Source organism: Octodon degus, unplaced genomic scaffold (assembly GCF_000260255.1).
Source record: "Octodon degus isolate 3935 unplaced genomic scaffold, OctDeg1.0 scaffold00065, whole genome shotgun sequence".
NCBI lineage: Eukaryota > Metazoa > Chordata > Mammalia > Rodentia > Octodontidae > Octodon > Octodon degus.
In genome coordinates, this window is record NW_004524641.1 from 1,161,981 (window position 1) to 1,182,620 (window position 20,640).

The 20,640-nt window shown below is 41.7% G+C and overlaps 1 protein-coding gene across 2 annotated transcripts in view; it reads left to right on the top strand.

The window, feature by feature from the left end:
- Positions 1 to 20,640, top strand: part of Ccdc141 (coiled-coil domain containing 141) — a 236,979-nt gene that overhangs the window by 185,197 nt on the left and 31,142 nt on the right. For both annotated transcript variants that reach the window (XM_004634708.2, XM_023719134.1), the window contains exons 11-17: positions 64 to 255; positions 4,142 to 4,321; positions 9,131 to 9,310; positions 9,864 to 9,989; positions 14,082 to 14,270; positions 15,333 to 15,512; positions 17,186 to 17,335. In XM_004634708.2, coding sequence (XP_004634765.1) covers positions 64 to 255; positions 4,142 to 4,321; positions 9,131 to 9,310; positions 9,864 to 9,989; positions 14,082 to 14,270; positions 15,333 to 15,512; positions 17,186 to 17,335 — 1,197 coding nt within the window. The remainder of the gene's footprint in view (positions 1 to 63; positions 256 to 4,141; positions 4,322 to 9,130; positions 9,311 to 9,863; positions 9,990 to 14,081; positions 14,271 to 15,332; positions 15,513 to 17,185; positions 17,336 to 20,640) is intronic.

The following is a 20,640-nucleotide window of genomic DNA, read 5'->3' on the forward strand; positions in this document are numbered from 1 at the left end:
GATGAAACGTAAATGTTCACAGTGGCCCCGTCGGCTTCTGACCTCTTCCGCTTTCCTTCCTAGGAGACATCACATGCATTAGAGGCGGCTGCAAAAATCATGACAGAGAAAAATGAATTTGACCCTGATGACGTGGCACCACTTCCCCTTAAAACTAAATGGCTAGAGGAAGAATTAAGCATACTCAGCCAAAGCATCAGTTCCAGGTCACAAGTCCTGCAAACGTACGTGGCATTTCTAAAGTCATCAGAGGAGGTAGGTTCACATGCTGACCTGTGTCAGCCAGGTGGCTTCTGCCCATCTTTGTGCCTCCAGGGGGGACACAGCCCTTCCCTGGCAAATAATTCCAGGTCCCCTACTCAGGACACACTTTCTATAGGCCCTTTACTCTTCAGGGCGCCGAATGCTCCAAGAGGGAGTTGTTTCACAGTTTAAATATGTATGTGTAGATGTCGGCACAGCTAAGGTATTTCAACGCTGTTTGTTGCATCTGTCCATCTATACAATATCCTGAATCTAGGATAAAATTATTTGGAAAAAAATCATCTTCTACTTCATGGATTGCTTTGACTACTAAGCAGTTCATGTGGTTCATTTAAGTCACTGCAGGCAAGCCTGTGGCATGCGTGCCGCAGCGCGCTCTCTACATTTTGAGAAGCTCTAAAGGTTTGTGGTCACTAACAGCAAAACAAGAAGACACCAATAGGCTACGGGTCGAGCCTCTCCTGCATCTTGCTTGATAGTTCCTTACTAGTTCCTCTCTGAGATGCCACTGAGGCTTTATTTGGACTTGATGTTAGATGGCCTCTGATTCCCCCAGTGCACTGATTTCACCTCTCCAATGTAAAGTTTCTTCAAGATGATGTCAGTGGTAGGAAAGTGTCATTTAACCAGCGTCCCATGTGAATGCCTATCACTGTCCCCATGTGAATTCAGATGGAAGCTGATTTAGTGGGGACCAGTGAGGTCTACTTAGGGGCCAGCCACCCCAAGCCAGGTAGCATGCTCGGTTTCTAGTTTCTCTCCTCTGACCTCCTGAGCCCCCTCACGCTCACTCCCTGCTACTACCCTCCTGCCTTCAGGCGTCTCCTTGGTCCAATCAGAGCTCGTGCCACCCTGGAGAAGCCTGTGTATAGTCCCTGGACATCTCAGGCACCCACTCTGTCCTTTTCTGCATCTTTCCTGAACCGCTTGTCATTTCTGACTTCCTTCCGGTTCGTGACCCTAAGCTCTCATGGTTTGCAGAAGTATCCTGATGGACAGGGTCCCTCTGACACTGAACACTTTTATTCAGAACATGAAATGGTAGGGAAACTGCCATCAATGCCCGCTTTTTGCCTCTTCCCTGCCCACAAGGTACCCATTTGACTTTGTACTAAGCATCCACTGCCCTGCCCCCCTCTGGCCCCTGGGACCAGGAGCCTCTTTAAGGTGGAACCTCAGCTTTTCAGTGCTGCCTTCTCAGAAGAACCTCGCATCCTGCAGCTTCCCTGCTTTCACCAATTCCCTTTTCTGACCCTCAGAGGTCTTCATCCTGCCGATCCTGCAATGCTACCAGGCTGTTACCCCTGCACCCTGCCTTACCCATAGCCTCATCTGCTCCTGGTTACTCATTTCCCCTCCTCCACCCTCTTCTGGGCTCCCTGCTCCCGCCAGGGCTGACTGCGCCAGCTCCCCACACTGGTTCAGTCCAACACTCTGTTTGCTCAGCTTCTCTACCCAATCTTGCAGGCCCACCTGCAGCATAGCACACACCTGTGCTGACTGGCGTTGCCGCAATGGATGGGTTTCTGCCTCAGCGGGGTCCCGCATATGCTCCCTAGCCAATGCCCATTCAGCAGTGATTCCCAAGCATCTCACCCATTCCCATGGCTAAGGCTCAGCCCAAGCCTTACTTTACCCATCCTAAAAACTGAGGTCATTGAGCCTTAATTAATTACTTAATTTATTTCGATTTTTTTAAAGATAGCACAAAATAGTATTAAACAGAGAAAAATACAAATGATAATAGAACTTCACTAAAAAATACGAATTTGACAGTACTTGTTCTATCGCATAATGTTGTCTTCAAATTAGTTGATCAGATCACCACATACAAGCATGCAAAATTGGAAGAGGAAATAGAAAAAGAAAAGACAGTTATAAGAAATACAAAAGACAAAAGGGAAAATATTGAAAAAAGAAGAGAAAAAATTAAGCATTGACATCTCCTTTCCACAGACCATTAGAAAGCCACAGTGCAGTTATCCAAAGCATCCTGCTCGTATACACAGCTGTATCTCTCCCCCTCCTCTCCTGTCCTTCTCATCTCAGTAATTCCTTCCTTTTGAACAGGTTCATTCCTTTTTCACAGTATCTATTGTGCCCTCCAGATTTTATTTTCTCTTTCAGGTTCTTATGCTAATGAGACAATGCGATGTTTGCACATATAGGTCGGATTTCTTTCACTTAGTAGTATGGTCTCTAGTTGCATCCATTTCCTTACTGATAAAAGCCTCAAATTTATCCTTTTTATAGCTGAATAATACACCATTGTGTAAAATATCACATTCTTTTAGGATTCCTCAGTTGCAGGTCATATGAATTGTTTCCAGGATTTAGCCATGACAAATTGTGCTGCTATGAACATGGGTGCACATGAATCACTGTGGTATGATGCTTTCAGTTCTTCTAGAAAATTATCCAGGAGGAGAATAGCATGTTGAATGAGACCTACAATCCTAGCTTTTTGAGGAATCTCCACACTGATTTCCATAGTGGTTGTGCCAGCCTGCATTCCGACCAACAGCAGCGAAGGGCTCCTTTTCCCCCACAGCCCCTCCAGCACTTGTTATTGGATGACTCCTTGATCATAGCCATTGTTTCTGGAGTGAGATGGAATCACAATGTTGTTTTAATTTGCACTTCTCAAATGACCAATGATGTTGAATACTTTATTCATATATTATTTGTCATTTATATTTCTTCCTCTGAGAAGATGTCCATTTTCGGATTGGATCTGTGAAATTTGGAGACCTGATTTTAAATAATTCTTTATATGTTCTAGACAGAAAGCCTCTGCCGCTTGGGCAGTTGGCTATAATTCTTTACAAGTAGGTGGGTTTTCTCAAGCCTCATAGTCTTGACTTCCTGCTTTGCTCCTCCCCTGGCTCTGAGAAGGTGACATCCCTGCTCCTACCCAGGCCTACCACACTCGGCCCCTGCTCCGCACCCTTGGGAATCTCTCAACTGCCCTCTGATTTTCTGATTTCCCCTTGGCCTTGCTTGCTTCCCTCTTGTTCTACGGTTCCATCAGAGAGCAGTCTTGCTCTCGCCAAAGCTGCCTCCTTCTCCTGTTTCCTTCCCTTTGCATAGAAATATGTGGGACGGGAAGGTGACACTCTGGCTTCTCCTCATACCTCCTCCCACTGAAGGTCAGTTTGCTCCTTTTTAAACCAAACCAGTTGCCATCTCTCTGCTCCACTGAAAATGTTCTCATGCCCAACCTTGTGGCAGAGGTATGAAGTGCTGTCCTTTCAGCCCCCTACTTGAGCTCTCTGTAATATATTTTTTTAAGAGTAGAATATATTTGTTGGAGAGAAAGAAAGCTCCTGTTCAAGAGAGGGACAGGAGGGGGCCCAAGCAGGTGGTCCTCCTCTGTAGCATTTTTTAAATCTAGTTACCTTCTCTTACCTCCAGGGAGGTAGCTGGGGTGGGAGTGGAACAGATTTATTGGGGTATAATGTATATAGCATAAAAGTCACTATTTTAGGATATTTAATATTTATAGAGTTCTGGAGCCAGCACAGCACTATAGATTTGGTATATCCCCAATTTCCCCAAAGAACCTGGGTGCTAGCCCACACCCCAGCCTCAGGCAAGAACTGCTCTCCTTTCTGTCTTTCTAGATTTGCTAACATGACTGCGATAAATAGTTCTTATGGATAATAATCTTGTCAGTTCAGTTTACCAACCAGTGACAGTCCTGTCTGCTAGCAGTCTAAAGAGACCCTCATGTCTTTTTAGCAAAGTGACAATATTCCATAATTATGCAAAGAATTCATTATAATTGTTACATATGCTTTTACACTAACCCAGTGATCCTTTTCCTTTAAAATGGTTTTGTATGCTTGTAACTTTCATTTATTGTCTTTTTCTTTAGGTAGAGGAACAGTTTCAGAGCCTCAAGAAGTTTTATCAAACTGCAATCCCTTGGAAAGAAGAGGTTGATGCTAAAGCCATGTGTTGGTCTGGCTCTGCTGAGAAGCAGTGGCAGTTATATTTAAAGAAGAGTTTTTTAGCCCAAGACCTGGGGCTTGCATTCCTTAATTTAATAAAAATGGTGAGAACATTAAGTGAATCACATTTTCTCCAAGGAGTACTTATCAAAGTCAGAATCATAAATTCAAAAGTTCATTGTCTGTTAATTAACAGTGCTGTTTTCCAAAGCTCTTTGTAGCTTCATTTAACCTGGACCAGTCCTAAAGCCTAGCATTTGTATGCTTACTTGGTCCTGGAGCTCTTACTAATTTATAATGAGAAGACTATGAGCTATTCAGAAGGAAGAACAACTATGACCTCACTGCAACACTGGTACTATGGGAGAGTCCTGCAGAGTTCACTCTAAAGTTCTGACTTATGTTGAAAGCACCCAGCCAGGTCCTTACAGCATTTTCAGAGGCTAATGAAACTTTTGGGATGAATATTTATTCAGAAGAATTTCAAAATTCTTTTGCATCTTGTTCAGACCTTTAGCAGATCCTTCTATAGTGAAGCTCCACTGCATTTATAAATGCACCCTAAACTTGGTAGTTGTATACCTGTGAAATAAGCACAGGTGATACATCCACCTCTGACACAAATGTTTTCCCTAGAATTCTTAAATGATAGTTGATCTCTCCTGCTTTCATTGCCTCAGGTACCTTTAAAATGAAATTGCTTATTTTATTGCTGGGAAATGCCAGCAGCTACAACCAATTTATTTATTTTTATTTTGTATGAATTTAGGACAGGGTCTGCAGGATCTACAGGGTGTCACTGTGTAAATCGGACTCTTAGTGATCCTCCTGTTTTCAGCCTCCCAAGTGCTGGGATTACAGGTGCACACCACCACGCCCAGTCTCAATCTCTGGCTCAGTACCCCCCAGGGACGGGGCCAGCATGGCAGGCCCAGGGATTAAACCCTGGTCACTATGCTCCGTCAAAAAGACGCTTTAGTTTACTGAGCTACCTGGCTGGCTCTGCTACAACCAATTTAAATCAATTTTATTTATTTAAATACATTTTAAAATTTTAAATAAATTTCTCTTCCCATCTTTTCTAACCCTCACTACACAGGGACAAAAAGATATTCATATTTAATTTCTCTGACATGTGTAATTAATTCCTTAAAACATTGAAACCAGTTGCTCTGTCTAATACAAGTCTTTTTTTACAGCTAAATACATACAAATCTATGTTATTTGTGAGGCAGCTTAGTATTTCTTTCCATCCTCTTCCTTTTTAGCGTTGTCTACCATTTTTAAAAAATCATTTATAAAGTAGTCTGAAAACAAAGTATAGCTGCATCACAGTGAATATAAAACCTGGACAGTATGATTTTTTTTTAATGTATTTAGTACAGGGTCTACAGGGTCTCACTGCATAGATCAGACTCAGTCATCCTCCTGTTTATAGCCTCCCATGTGCTAGGATTAAGGCATGTGCCACCACGCCCAGTCTCAGCGGCTATCTCAGTGCACCCTGGGGGCAGGGCCAGTGTAGGAGACACTTTCAGGTCCTCTCCTCAGTCCAAGAAGCCAATATTTGTAATCCCAAAGTTACATTATTGGAATCCCATCAAGTTGATTCCAATCTGCCACTTACAATGCAACCCATGGCGAAAATAAAGACACTAAATTATATTTTCAATTATCGGGGAGTCAAGGGGCTCTAAGTCCAGCCATGAAGATGGCTTTCTGGAACCCAGAGAGAGCGACCCAGGACCTCCCCCGGTTTTTATTCAGTAAGGGAGTGGCTTGAGGAGGATTGACTGAGAATTGTGGGAAGTAGGTGATCATTGTGAGCTGAGCTAGGTGGGTGGCCTAAATTTACCTCTGTCATATGCAGAGAGGATATGCAGAGAGAGTAATCTGCATTATATAGTATCTAATGTTTTGATAAGTCTGGTGCTTCAGCTCTGATGTGGTCTTTCAAGCCCCAGGAAGTCATAGCCTCTGTCTTAAGGCTCGATCCCAGCTGGCAGTGCGGAGCATTAGCTCTACTGTCCTGGCTCCACCCAGCTCACATTAAAGAACAGCAGGTTTACCAGGGAAACATGCATGCCACCTTCAAAGACTATCACCAGCACCTCAGCTAGACCAATATACATTGCTTCAGGCCAATTGAAGGATAAACAGAAGTCCTAGCCAGCTCTGTACAGAACAATACGAGGAAACAGGGTCAGGCTCGGTCACCATGGAGACAGTGGCTCTTCTTACAAGGAGAGCTGCTCAGGTGGTCCTCCACAGGCCGGCAGGGCACACAGGTGATGGAACGCTGCTTTCTGGGCTCTGCCTAAGCAGGCACTTTAGTCTGCTGAGCTATCTGGATGGCCCTTGGACATTCTTGTTTACTAATGAGACCTAAGATGCTACTAGCATTTCATTTTGCTATTTTCATATTAAGTTTGTGACTAAGTAAAACTCACACACCATTTATGCTGCAGCTTCAGCCAACCCAGGTCTCACCTATATGATGTCAGTCAATTATGTCTTACATACAAACATGAGTCTGCATTTTTATTCTTACTTGATTTCACTAGGACTCCACCCACGCTTTTCCCTTGTTAAAATGATTTGGACCTGTTTGCTACATTAGCTATCTCTTCTTGTATTATTTCTGTAGATTGGACAAGTAAACCTGTGGCTGTAATTAATTTGTTAATAAAAGTGCCCCCAAAGAAGATTGATGTCCCAGTTTATGAAGCATTTTGTTCATTAACCAGTTCTTTAAACAATCATGAATGTTCCAATAGTAATTTAACTCACCCATGACCTCACAATCATTTTCTTAAGTCTGTAGTGGGAAAATTCCTCAAATAAACTGCTCAACATAAGACCTCTGTAGCTGAGGGCTTATGAAATACAGGGATATTATTTGACACACATCAAGCTGACTTCTAGTGATGAAGGCATTTTTCCCCCCAAATGCTCATAGAATATTTGATAATGATGGAATTATTGCAGTGGGCATCAGTGTGAAATATACACATCTACCACTTGTGTAATCCTTCCTCTCTCCCCTACTGAAAGTGAGGACATGCTCCTTTCCCTAATTAACTGGTTCTTTTCATTCCTGTACATTTTCAGAAACTGACATTTCTAATTTCCTTGGTACCTGGGGATGTGCTTAATTTCTCTGGAGCTCGGATTCATTTAGAGGAGTTAGGTTTTAGCAGTCCTCACCTACTCCAAACCATGGGCATCGTTTTATTTCCTTTTTTTTTTTTTTTTTTTTTTTTTTTTTTTTTTTTTTTTTTTTTTTTTTTTTTTTAGCTTTTACTGTTTGAAAATGAGTACTGCTAAAACTATTTAGAATAGCATATACATTAAATGTGAGTAAGGTAACTGACAGTATCCTTAAGCATCCAAAAAAAAAAAAAATGGCTAAGGACTTAGCCTATGTTCCTTTGTCATGTGGAAGCTGTATAGAAAGATTGAGTTAGTTTTTGAGTTTTTGTTTGGTATGTTTAGAACATCTATCCAGGTATCTTTTACAGATTTAAGATGGTAGTCAAGCTCCATTTTTTAGGATCTGTAGCAGGAACCCAGCCTACGACATATTTTGTATTATGTCTGAATAAACTCAAGTTTATGCAACACCCAAATTATTATTTGCAGCTCTCAGAAATAGTATTTTACTATCACACTGTGTTAGGCTTTTATCTTTTTTTTTTTTTTTTTTCCCAGAAACCGGGATTGAACTCAGGCCCTTGTACTTCTAGAGAAACACTTATTCTACTGAGCCATCTCCCCAGCTTTAGGCTTTTATCTTGGTACCAATACAAGCTCACTTCATCTCAAAATCTTCTTCACCATTGTCATGATAAATTAAGCTTCCTTTTCTTGATAAAAAGTAAAAATCACATGACAGATTTACTGATTTTGTGACATTGTGGGATAGCAAATTGCTGGTAAAGTTAAACATTATTATTTTTTTTTAATTTGTGGGGTGGGTAGACATTCAGACAAATAATACCGACAGAACACAGTGACTGGCTGGTTTGGGAAGGGCCTCTGCTTGGGTTTTGTTGCCATGGCTGATATTCCAAGCTTGAGACTAGAAAGCTTTTGGTTCATCCAAAAATCAAGAAGATCAGACAAATTGATTTAGGCTTTCACTCTAATAGATGAATGTGCTAATTTATCATAGGAATGAACACCAGGAATGCCACCTAGGGCCAGCCCACGTGTTGCCAAGGTAACTGGATGCAGGCCATCAGGGGTCCAGTTGCTGTACATGAACATAGATGGAAAACGGGGAGCTTAGTGGTTTATTTAGACTGGCTTAGGACAAAATTTTCCATGCTCTTCACAGAAGTAAAATGAGCACTATGTCTACCAACCAGACACTTGGAAAATGAGTTAATTTTTCTGAGTAGCCAAAATATTAAGTCTTCCAAGCACAAAATCACTTGTGCTAAATCCTGCTATACAGCTAGAGATTAAGACACCTGGTACAGATCGCCATAGCCTTCTGACTTCAGTCGTCTGTCTTGTAGGAGAGGTTAGGATAATTGGGGCTGGCATTTTTGACCTCTCTTTCCAAGGCTGATCATTTTTCAGCTAGGGTTTATTTTTGGGAAACACAGGGTATACACGATGGATGAGTTTAAAGGAAAAAAATCAGAAGTCCTGAACAGTCCACTCCCTGCTTTCCTTGGATGTCAGGATGTGGGCATATTCTAATGAGTGTGTTCAAATAAAAGGTGGAATGCACTTTTAAATTTATACAGTAAAAAAATTCTTGACTTCCAAATGTATCAATCCCGATGCTCATTAAATGGCCCTTCAAACACTAGAAAATAACGAGACGGCAGGTGGGAACTCAAGCACTGCTTTTGTATTTCTTGTGAAGGAAAAAAACACTATATGGATTATTAATTTAACAGGCAAAAAAGAATGAGATAGCAAATGAGAGGAAGGAAGCTCACAGTGTGGAGAGCACCTTGGAAAGCCAGCAGGCTGGACGAGCGGAACTCGGCCACCTTCGACTTGCACGGCAGCTTGAAGCTACCTCACAGGAGCCCGTGAAGCGGCGGTGGGCAGCACTGAAGGAGCAGTTTAAGAAGGTGAGGAGGTGTGCGGTGCTACTGAGCCGGAAAAAAGAAGGGAAATTCTGATACATGCTGCCACGTGATAGAACCTGAAAACCCATAAGGGGAGTGAAGTACACCCAGCACCGAAGGATAAATACTGCATGATTTCACTTGTGCTGGTAGCCAAGTCCATAGATACAGAAAGCACAACTGAAGCTGTGCAGGGCTGCAGAGAGGGAGCAGGAAGCGGGAGGTGTAGAACGGGCACAGTTTCTGTTTGGGTTGCTGCAAGGTTCTGGGCTAGATGAGAATGATGGTGGCACCATCAAATGGGTGGATGAATGCCACTGAATTACATGCTCAAGATGATAAAAGGGTGAATTTTGTTATAGTTTACCACAATAAAAGCAGGAAAGAGCAATAGAGAACAAGGGCACATGGTGGTTTAGCACCATGAGCTCAAAGGGTGTGTTAGTTTCAGAGGCTGAGAAGTTTCATAGCACACCCGGTCTTCACCAGCATGGCCATCACATATTTGCTGGAGGAGGCAAAGAGCATCTACACCCACGTCCAATGTTTATTTCAGACTACTCACAGCTTAAAGGTGCTCCAGGAAGCGCTTATGCCTGTGTCTGCACTTGACCTCGGTGGCAGCGGCCAGACCATTTCAGACCTGCAGAAAAAATGGAATGAAATGAAGCCACACTTCCAGGTAATAGTAATAATAATAATAATAATAATAATAGGATGAATTTAAGTGAATTTTTTAAAAAAAAATTTAGGGGCTGGTGAGATAGCTCAGCAGACTAAGTGCCTGCTTAGGCAAGTGCAGTGACCGTGGTTTGATTCCCCAGCACCACATGCCAGGCCAGCTCCGCCCCCAGGGTGGGCGGAGCCAGCCAGAATCCAGGCAGAGTGGTGCACACCTGTAATCTCAGCACTGGGGAGGCTGAAAGTAGGAGGATCACCACGAATCCGAGCTGTATTGTGAGACCCTACAACAACCAAATATATTAAGAAAAATTACAAACTGTTCCACTGAAATTTATCTAATTGTTTTTTAACTGTCTGGTGAATTTTTTTTTTTTTTTTTTTTTTTTTGTCTAGACCTTGATTGTAAAGACGTATTTTTCTACGCCTTTTCTGCTTGCACTTATATAATACACAAACATCTGGGCCACAAAATGGCCTAAATTTACTTTTAATGTTAGATTATCCCATGTTATTAAATTATAACTGCATTTAGCATATATCTCCACTCTGATTAATCTTTTTAGCATATATATTCACTCATAGAGACAGAAAGCAGACTAGAAGTTCCAGAGCCTGCCGAGAGGGAGGCAGGATTCGGGAGCTGTGTAATGGGGACTGTTTCTCTTTGGGGTGCTGCAAAGGCTGTGGAGATGGATGAGGTTCATGGCTACACATTAATGTCAGCCCATTAATGCCACTGAATTGTGTGCTCTAAATGGCCAAAATAGTGAATTTGGTTATAGTTTACAGCAAAAAAACAACAATAGAAAACAAGGGCACTTAGTGGTTTAGGATGTCATTACTCTAATTACTAGAGAATGTTTTAAATGCAAATATTTCAGAACAAGGATAGGCAACATTTCACTTCAAGACTCTGATACTCTTGGTCTCTGAAATCACACTGGGATATTACCATGCCCTCCCACCAGCACTGTGGTCCCCACTGCCATCCCAGGAATTTTGTTGTGCTTTCTCTCACTGTGGTGAATGGCCAACTGGTGGGCAACTTGTTATACTCAGCTGAATTGAACTAGCATGGTACTGGTGTGGGAGGTCACCTGAGGGTTGTTGCCAGCAGCATGAGGCAGAACAGGAGCAGCTGTCCAGAAGCTGTTAGGGAAGCTGTTTGGAGAAGCTATTGGGGTTGTTGGATGCCATGGGTTCTCCTGCGCTGCTCTTCTACTGAGTGAGCTTATCATGCTGGCTTTCCCAAACAACTTGCTTGTTCTTATTGGAGGAGGAGCTCAGGAGGTTCGTTGTCACTGAGAATGACGAGAGTTCATTCTAGGGGCGCACTGGTCCTCATCTTGAGCGTCACTTGCTGGCTCTGGAGGAGAAGGTAGTGCCCTGCTCAGCTTCATGGAGCTTATTGCTTTGGTTTTCCTGGTGGGAACTCAAGCTCAGGACCTCACTGTTGCTGAGGATGGCTGCAGTACTCTTGTGGGGAACTCTGGTTTTTACCTTGAACATTGCTTCCTGGCTCCAGTGCAGATTCCTCAGCCTGCTAGCACAGATCATTCATCACACTGGCATAGACTTTCTAGCTTCTGCCTCTGACCTTTGGGCCTTCCCAGTGCAGATCTATGAAGCAGGCCTGCATGAGACGCTATGGGCTCTAGGCCTCCAGTTGGACTTGTGGGAGGCATTGCTGTGGGCTGTAGGCTTTCAGCTGGACTCATGCAGGACTTTAGGATCCAGGCTCTCAGCTGGATTCTTTGGTCTTTAGTGTGGACAGATTTTCTGCACTTCTTGTATATGATTCTTTGGGTGATTAATTATAAAATAACATTAAAAAATGTGTCCTGCATTGTATTATTTCCCCTTACAAAATAAACCCTAAACCATAACATTTACCCTTCTCGGAATAACCTCAGGATATGATAGACAGAACTTCAAGTCATGTCCCTGGCTCCCGACTGCCCTCATACATTTCCCACATTATCTTCAGGTCTCAGTTTTGGGAGTCTGCTGTAAAATTAAGACACGCATGTTTTTATCTGACATTATTTTATAATTGTCACTTTTTAAAAATCCCCAATATGTAATACAACTACCATTGTTAATTTTCTATCATCGTATTTTGAAATTCTGTATCTTTTTAATTGTTTCTTGCGTTCTGTTTTTGCCTTTGTTGTTATTCTGTTTTTGTTTTCTCTCTAAAGATAAAAAAAAATTAAAAATCCCCAAATAAGATGATTGAATATTCTTCTAGAAAATATCTAAACATAGGTTCCTCAAGACCAAACTTAGGTAAAAATATAACCACCACCCTTCCTGTGTATATACACCACTGTAACACAGCAAACTCACCAAAACTCTCAGAAAATGTGCCTAGCCTATGTTATGCTCTTTGATATACCCTGTGTTCCATGCCTACTGGATGTCATTTGAGAACATGATGGGTAGAAGCTCCCCTTAATCAAGACCCACTGCCAAGTCTAGGTAGCTCTGTCACTGTGAGTGCATGTTTTGGTGCCCACATGCTTCACTCGAACTTGAGGACCCCTTTTGAGGGAGTCTTCTGAACATTACCTCGACCCAAATCATTTCTATTACTGTCTCAATGACTTTTCTAGTTACTGAGACAAAATACCCAACACCCAAAGTTAAAAAAGGAAAAGTTTATTTTGGCTTATAGTTTGTGAAGGATTCAGTCCATACTCAGCTGGCTCCAAGACAGGGTGGCATGGCAGAGGGCCACTGAGGAGAGAAACAGTTCATGGTGTGGCAGGCAGAGGGCAGTGGCAGCAAGCAGCAGTGGCAGAAGGCCTGCCTTCTCTACCTTTGTATTCCATCACAGCACAAGCCTATTGATTGGAGTCTCTCAAGCTCAGGTTTGCCTCTGTTGTCCACATCCTTCACTGCAGCATCACCCCCTTACTTCACATTTGGACACCCTAACCCAGCCACCTTCAAAGTGCCCCACTTATGACCACAGGAGGATTCTGGGGACATCTAGATATAGCTACAACAACTACTGCGACCTTTAGTACAAGATCCACTCCTGAAATTACAGTATCACCCAATTAAGGTGTCTGTCCTTTGCAAGTTCTTTTCCAGAATCCAGATTCCTATAAGGGATATCTGAGCAGTGCTGGGTAGAAGGGAAGGCAGTTTAGTCCTCTCTGCATGTGGTGGCTATTTGTGGACTATGGGATGACCATTTTGAAGCATTACATCTAAGGTGCTGTTCAGGTGGTTCTTCATTCTGATCATTCTTTAATCAGAGAGTACAAGTAATTCCCTGATATATTTTTACACTTGCCTTCTCTTGGTGTTCTTACCATACCATCTGATTCCAGTTTATATTAAATATCAGAGATGATTATGGGCTTCCTAAATAATTACATGTCTTAGTTACTCTTCTCTCATTGCTGGGACAAATATCCGACACCCAAAATGAAGGAAGGAACAGTTTATTTAGCTCACAGTTACTGGAGGGTTCAGTCCATATTCAGCTGACTCCAAGGCAGAGGGGCACAGGGCAGAGAGCAGCACTTCATGGTGGTGGAAGAGTAGCAACAACAACAAGGGGTAATGGCTACAGAAAGTCTGTCTCTCTGTCTCTTCTACTACATTCAGGCTCTCTGCCCCAGGCTAGGGGAAGTACTCACACCCATAATCCCAGCAGTACTAAAACCCATAACCTCAGCCTTGGATCACCCATAATCCCAGTGGATCATGAGTTAATCACAAATTCTAGAAGTCCCCACCCCATGACTGTATGAGGCTTTGGGGGGACAACTAGACACAAATCCATAACACTACATTTACTTAACAAATGACTAGAATATTAGATGTGCCACAGAAGTACAACACTTCCCATTTCACCATCTATCTCTCAAACACTGTTTTGTGTATTGGTCATACATTTCTGAGCAGATAGGAATGGAATGAGCTATCCCAAGCATCAGACACAGTGCCTGGATTTGGAGGGAGGCTCAAACTAAACATTTCTTAACAAATGAGAGAATGACTCGTGATTTAGATTGTCACTTGTAAAGTAAAACCTTTCTAAAAGCCGTGTTTCTTATATTGCTTTCTCTTTTAGCAACTAAAGGATGAGGTTCAGTTCATCATGAAAGAATCAGAAGAGCTAAGTGGCCAAGGAGCCCCCGTGAAAGAGAAGTCTCAGCAGCTCCAAGATCTTATTTACCTCCACCAGCAACAAACAGAGAGAATCCAGGATTATGAGGATGTCCTCTACAAATTAGTCCAGTTCCACCAGGTCAAGGAGGAGGTAAGACTTGCTGCAGATATCTGAGAGATCCCGGGTTTTACACCAGGACATTAAAAATTAATTATTATGTAATAAATCAGAGTCAAGTTGCTCAACCTGATATTAGAAGCCTATACAAACTGATCCCTAGCTTATCCCTCAGTGAACCCCTCTCTCCCCTTCAATTCCTGCCAAACTGAGCTCTTAGTCCCTCAAGGATGACAGTGCGCACATTTCTGTTCCACGCCTTGACTCCTAGAGTACCATTACCTAGCAAGTGTTTTTTCTCCCTGTTGAGAAAATCCTATACGTCATTCCCAGAGTCCTACCTCATTTGGAGTCTCTTAAATTCCTAGAGATTTCATGGATTCTCTGACACATGGTTAGAGTCTCAATCCTTAATTGCTTCTTGATCAAAGTAGATTTTTTTCCCCAACTCAAATGTAAGTTCTTTGAGGGTAGAAGCCAAGCACAGTATTTATGAATCTCAAGTACCTGTTTGTTGGTTGCCTTTTCAACAAAAAGTTCAGAGTTTTTCACCTGTATTAGCACAGAGTTAGAGGTAAATTGATCGCCCTTTAAAACAACCTCTGAGTTTGTTCAGGTCATAGTATATCTGGATCTCCGCTAAGGTTTTAGCTTACAACTAACAAAGGTATTTCCTTCCTTCCTAGAACTGGCAGTGTTACCCTATTGGGTTTATAGTTCTACAACATGGGCTCAGCCATAGTATTAATAATTATGGGGCTGGCCAGATAGCTCAGCAGACTGAGGTGCCCGACTGGGGTGCCATCCCTGGTGTGCCATGCTGGCCTCGCCCTTGGGGCACACTGAGATAGCAACTGAGACTGGGCGTCGTGGCTCCTGCCTGTAATCCCAGCACTTGGGAGGCTGAAAACAGGAGGTTCACTCCGAGTCCAATCTGTGTAGTGAGACCCTGTAAACCCTATACTAAATACATTCAAAAAATATGAATTAACTTGGCAATAATTTGACTAGCTAGTAAAGTATGCACCAGAACATAGATATAAACAGTTGTCTTCCTATAAAAGCCAGGTTAATTGTTAATGGCTTAAATTCCAGCTAGGGCATCTCACCAAATCCAGAGAACTGGAATCTGTAGAACAGCTGAAGAATCTACGCGATACTCCTGATGCCCAGATTCACCTTGATCGCTCTCGGGAGAAGCAGGCACATGTGGAGCATCTCTGGGAACTGGCCCTCTCCTTAGGTGTGGACATCATCTCTTCAGCACAGCGGCCTGTAAGCATCCTAGCACAGCATCTTCTGTAACTCTGCCTCACTGGGGACCGCCCGTAATAGGAAAGAAACCAGGCAGCTTACTATACATTAAGTTCAAATATAAAGTAAACCATTAAAGGAATTATTTGTGGTGAGTTTCTACCACCTATAAAAACTGTTTAAAGACAATTTGAATGCAAACGCTAACACATTTATTCTCATATTATTTTCAAAGAGAATTCTATAGTCCTACATGATATTTATGTTTTCATATTTGAAATGTGTTTCATGTAACTAAGAATTAATCTTTTTATTTCATCTGAATTAATTGAGACTTTAAAACTAATCCTCAGGATGGTTATTGGAAAACTTTAGAGTGTCAAGAATAACTTGGGGCCTATGAATCTACTTTTGAACCTGTAAATCTTATGAATCAAATATCACTTTTACAGATTTAGCTACATTTGAGATATGCTCAAGGTATGAAATGTATAACAGATTTCAAGGACTTAAGCTGAAGAAAGATCATATTAATAATGTATATTGGGTTTTTATAAAATGATAATATTTAAAAATATTTCTTTAAGGAAACTATGCTACAAATGTTTTTTTTTTAAGTTTTCAATCATTACTGGAAATGTGAAAATTATTTTTATTGCTCACATTATATGGATGATACCACTCTAGCAATGCAGATGTGGGGAACTAGATACTAAATTTGTTCTAGATTATCACCCTCATTTTATAGAGGAAGAACATGAGGCCCAGAGACACCAGCTGGCCTAACCCTAAAAACCTAGTGTAGAGGTGCCGAAGCACCCCGGCGAGCTATTGGTTTGGCATAGCGCCACTGGAGAAATCTCAGCAGAGAAGTCTAAAAGAAAAGGAAATAATACTTCTGGGTCAAAATTTCCTAAAGAATGAATGTCTTGAGCTATGTTTTTATAAAAATATTGCTCAAAATTCTTAACTTGAGGGAAGAAAAGATTGTAATTTATTCCATTAAGATGTATAACATTAATAAAATTTTATTTGAAGGTTCATTTAAGATATACACTAATGCAGGGAACCTGAAAAAAAAAATATATATATATATATAAAACTGAAAGAAATACAAGCTTTTGTTGCTGATAACAGAATCTACTTTTGCCAGGAAAGAGCTTTCTTTTTTAAGAGTTTTATTTTATTAATGAGTTTATTTAAAAATAAAATGGAGCAGGAAAGGAAGATGTCTTACTTTGTACAAATAATGCAAATTGTTCGCCAACCTCTTCTGGCCTTGGCCCCAACAGCCCCTCTGTGATAAGCTGAGCTGGGAGAATGCTTGACAAATGAACCCAAGGTTAAACTCAAGTTGACAGGAAAATTATAGTGGAGAAGCAGAACATTTCTAATGCATATGCTACGTCTTTTGAAGTCAAAATTATAGCCTGTGGTGAACGGTGTCTCTGGGAAGTAGGGTGAGGTGAGTGAATCTTCAGAACTGGAGATTCCAGGCTGAAAATGTCTTTCCTATCCTGTTGGCTGTCTGGCTTCTTTCTGCAATAACATTATTCAAATGTATGTAAGGCAAAATAGGTTAGGATCCTAAGTCTTCTTTTACCATGTCATTTCTGAAGCTCATGGTGCAGGTAAGCAGTGCCTCTGTTTCACGGGGGTTTCATTCATTCCTTTTGCTTGTCTCTTGTGTTTAGAATTGCTCTAATGTTTCTGCAAAGAACTTGCAGCAGCAGCTGGAGGCCCTTGAAGTGGAGCACATGAGCTGGTGCATGAGAGCCAAGGAGCAGGAGCGAGCCTGGTCCTGCAGCGTGGAGTTCAATGCCACAGGAGATGAGATAAATGAGGTGGGGCCACCATACAGGGCCACTGCCCGAAGACCCCACAAAACATATGCACTGGGGTCCATACATATGTATGTTTGCACACACCAACACACACACACATACACACACCAGGAGATTTTCTTTCTCTCTTTGCCCCTTGGTTTTCCAAACAGTGGCCCCAGCCTTCTGAAAGTTTGAGCAAGCTCCAAGCTCACAAATGCCTTGGAGTCGGTATGGTATCATTCCATTGAAAAGCGTAGAATGCAAAGTTACGGTCTTTTTCTGTGATTGCTGTTGTTGGTTTGATTTTTGCTTGTCTTCCCCATTCAAAGTCTCACAGCAGTCATTTGCTTGAGTGGTTCATGCAGCATTATGGGGCAGAGGAAAGGGTGGCATGGCCTGGGGGTGGCCTGCAGAGATTCTATTTAAGTGCTGTTGACTCAGGGTGAAGGAGGTGCAGAGGCCAGGAGATCAGATACTTCGCTCCAAGTGTTGTCGCCGGAGTCAAGTGGTTGATTTCAAGCTGAGTGGCTTTTCTGGCAAAACAATGCTTAGTGAAAAAGAAATAGCAGATGAGAGTGGTCCTCCTTATCCCTGCAACTCCTGCATGCACAGTTCCACCATCCCTAGATATGCATAGTCACCCACCCCCAGTTAAGCTTTCTGTTTGTAGGCAAGGGCTCTAATTCTTGGCTAAGAACTGATAGTAGAACACAGGCTACCCATAAATTCCAGATTTATCTCCCCTGAGAGCATGTTTCTCAGTCAACTAAGCCACAAGTCCCCTGGGAAATTCAGAAAAGAAGTTAACCTTCTTGAACTTTAAGTCTCTGTCCAGTCGGCATAATCTGGCCTCCACAGGGTCAAATAGCATGAAGTGACACTGAAGCAAAGACTCAAGCAGGTGTGACCATGTTAACAGCAGCCAAGGCTCTGAAGTACCCCACTGCAGGCCACACTCCGCAAACTGCTGGCAGGTGTGGCCGGAAGGACAGTGAGAGAAGAAGAGAGCAGATGTAACGACTCAGATCCCCTTCCACAAAAGGGAAGCAGGAAGCAGGATCTAATGACTGTTTTCATTTTTATAATATGCTCTAAAATCCTAATCTCTGCTTGTGGTTGGTGTTCTAGGTAGTGACCTTGGGCTAGAACCCTGTCAACTCCTCTTGGGTTGAATCTGTAATGGTTCTGCCCTCTGCATAGTACCATCTCCTCATCTAGTTACTGTCCTACAGTTTATACTCCAATCAGCCTTTGCTAAAGAAAACAGTCAGAGCTTGTTGGTCTCCCTAAGGCTATGAAATCTGGATTTGTGGCTATGGAAACGACATTTTAATATTGCCCCAGTCTTCTTCATTCTTCCCTCCTGTGTGCTCCATCTCCCTTCTCTTCCTTGTCCTCTCTTCCTCTTTCTTCTTCTCCTCTTCCTGCTCCTTTTTATCTCTGTGTTGTGCAAACCCTCCCTCCCTGCAGTGACGGCCCAGCTCTGTATTCACCCAGAACACAATCAGAGCAGGCTAAGGGCATTCCCAGCCTCCCCTGGCTTGGTTTCTATTCCCCTAGGAGCTGTGGTATTTCTGGAGGTGGGTCTCCTGTTCTGGCGCTTCCAGCAGGAGGTCTATTTATGGAACCTGCCTTGTGATGAGCTTGCTCTTGGAGCTAGACTGCAGGATGACAGATGATACTTCCAGTCATAGTAGGGACACCCCAGGATTGTTTGTGCCACAGCAGGAATGAGCTACTGGATACATGCAGGTTGGATTGGGGAGTCAGATATTGCTTCAACACACTCTGAGATATTAAGGGAGGTAGACTTCCCATGTGCCTCTACTTCATATTTAACAAATCTCTGATGTAAGTGTAAAAAACCTTCAAAATCCTTAGATCCTTTCCTCTTTTCTTTTTGTTTTTGTAAAGACAGATTGGGAATGTTAGTGAAGCACCCGGACAATGATTTTCCTACCACAGGCTAATGGGAAAATATCAGGGATATTTTCAGTGTTCATTAGTAAGACAAAGAGAGCTGTGTTCTACTTTGTACTGCAATATCACAACACAAATGGGCGGTGAGTTTCCACAGTGGTCATAGTATTGATACCTAGATATCATTGCTATTACTATCATTATTAGTTTTTAGATTCAGCACACTATGTAAAGGGAAACATAATCTGTACCCAATTTTTGTATACAAATTAAAATAAAATGTCTTGCCTATGAATTAACACATTGCATTTGATTTTTAAATTTTATCCTAGGACATTGTACTTTTAAGGTGCTTTAAGTCTTGGAAACTCAGTTCCAATGGAGTGAACGGAGGATATTGAGTTCCATGTCTTTATTTTTCAGATGAGAATCCTAAGGTCTACATACGTGATTTTCACTTGCATAGTGTGCTAGAGGAGTGGTTGTTTATAGTATGTCAGATGGTCAGCTTTGGGCTAGAGAGTCATTTGTTGGGCATCAACAAATTGGCATTTGCTAACTTTAAAATATTGCATTTACATAATGTGGTCCCATTCAATCACCACATGGTCTGATGTTGAATGTATCTTTTTGTCTATTTTTTCCCTTCTGTCATTGGTTTCTAATATTTCTGTCTTAAGATGTTTATGTGACCTGATATAATGTCACAAGTTCTTTGGACATTTCAATAAAAATGTCTTTCTTGACTGTGCCGTAGCTAACTTAATTCTTGATTCTGGTGAAAATCCTTGCAAGAGATCTTGGTATTCAAGGCAAGAGGGTGTAAATGTGACTTTTAGAATTGAATATGATATTCCTTATGGAAAAAAATAATGATTTCATACCTTGATTATCATTGTTGAGTTAAAAAAACAATGTTTCTAATTTTATATCAAGACATAGGAAATTGTAAAACCTTCTTTTCTTTACTTACCTTCTAGAAAATATACCTGCCAAGCTAATAGATACTTTTATTCATTTCATACAAAGATACATTTATATGCATGAATGTTTATTATCACTACATATTTTTTGTCTTGCCATATGAATAAGTTAATGCACAAAGCACTTTTATAGCATTGTAGGCATATTCTTCAGATACGGTGTCTCTGTTGCATGCAAAGAACATCAGGGGCTTCTCATTCTTTACATGTCTACATTTAGAAATGTAATGTAAATATTGAGCATTTTTTTTTCTTGGAACCTAACAAAAAATTACTTTTATATTTACATGCTGTTAATAGAAATTTACGAATGAAAAAAGAGACAAGGAAAAGAATATTGTGGGAGGGTCCTGCTTCAAGGTTGTATATGGTGAGATTTTTGGACTTATGTGCAAACATGAGAAGTATATAATTCTTTAT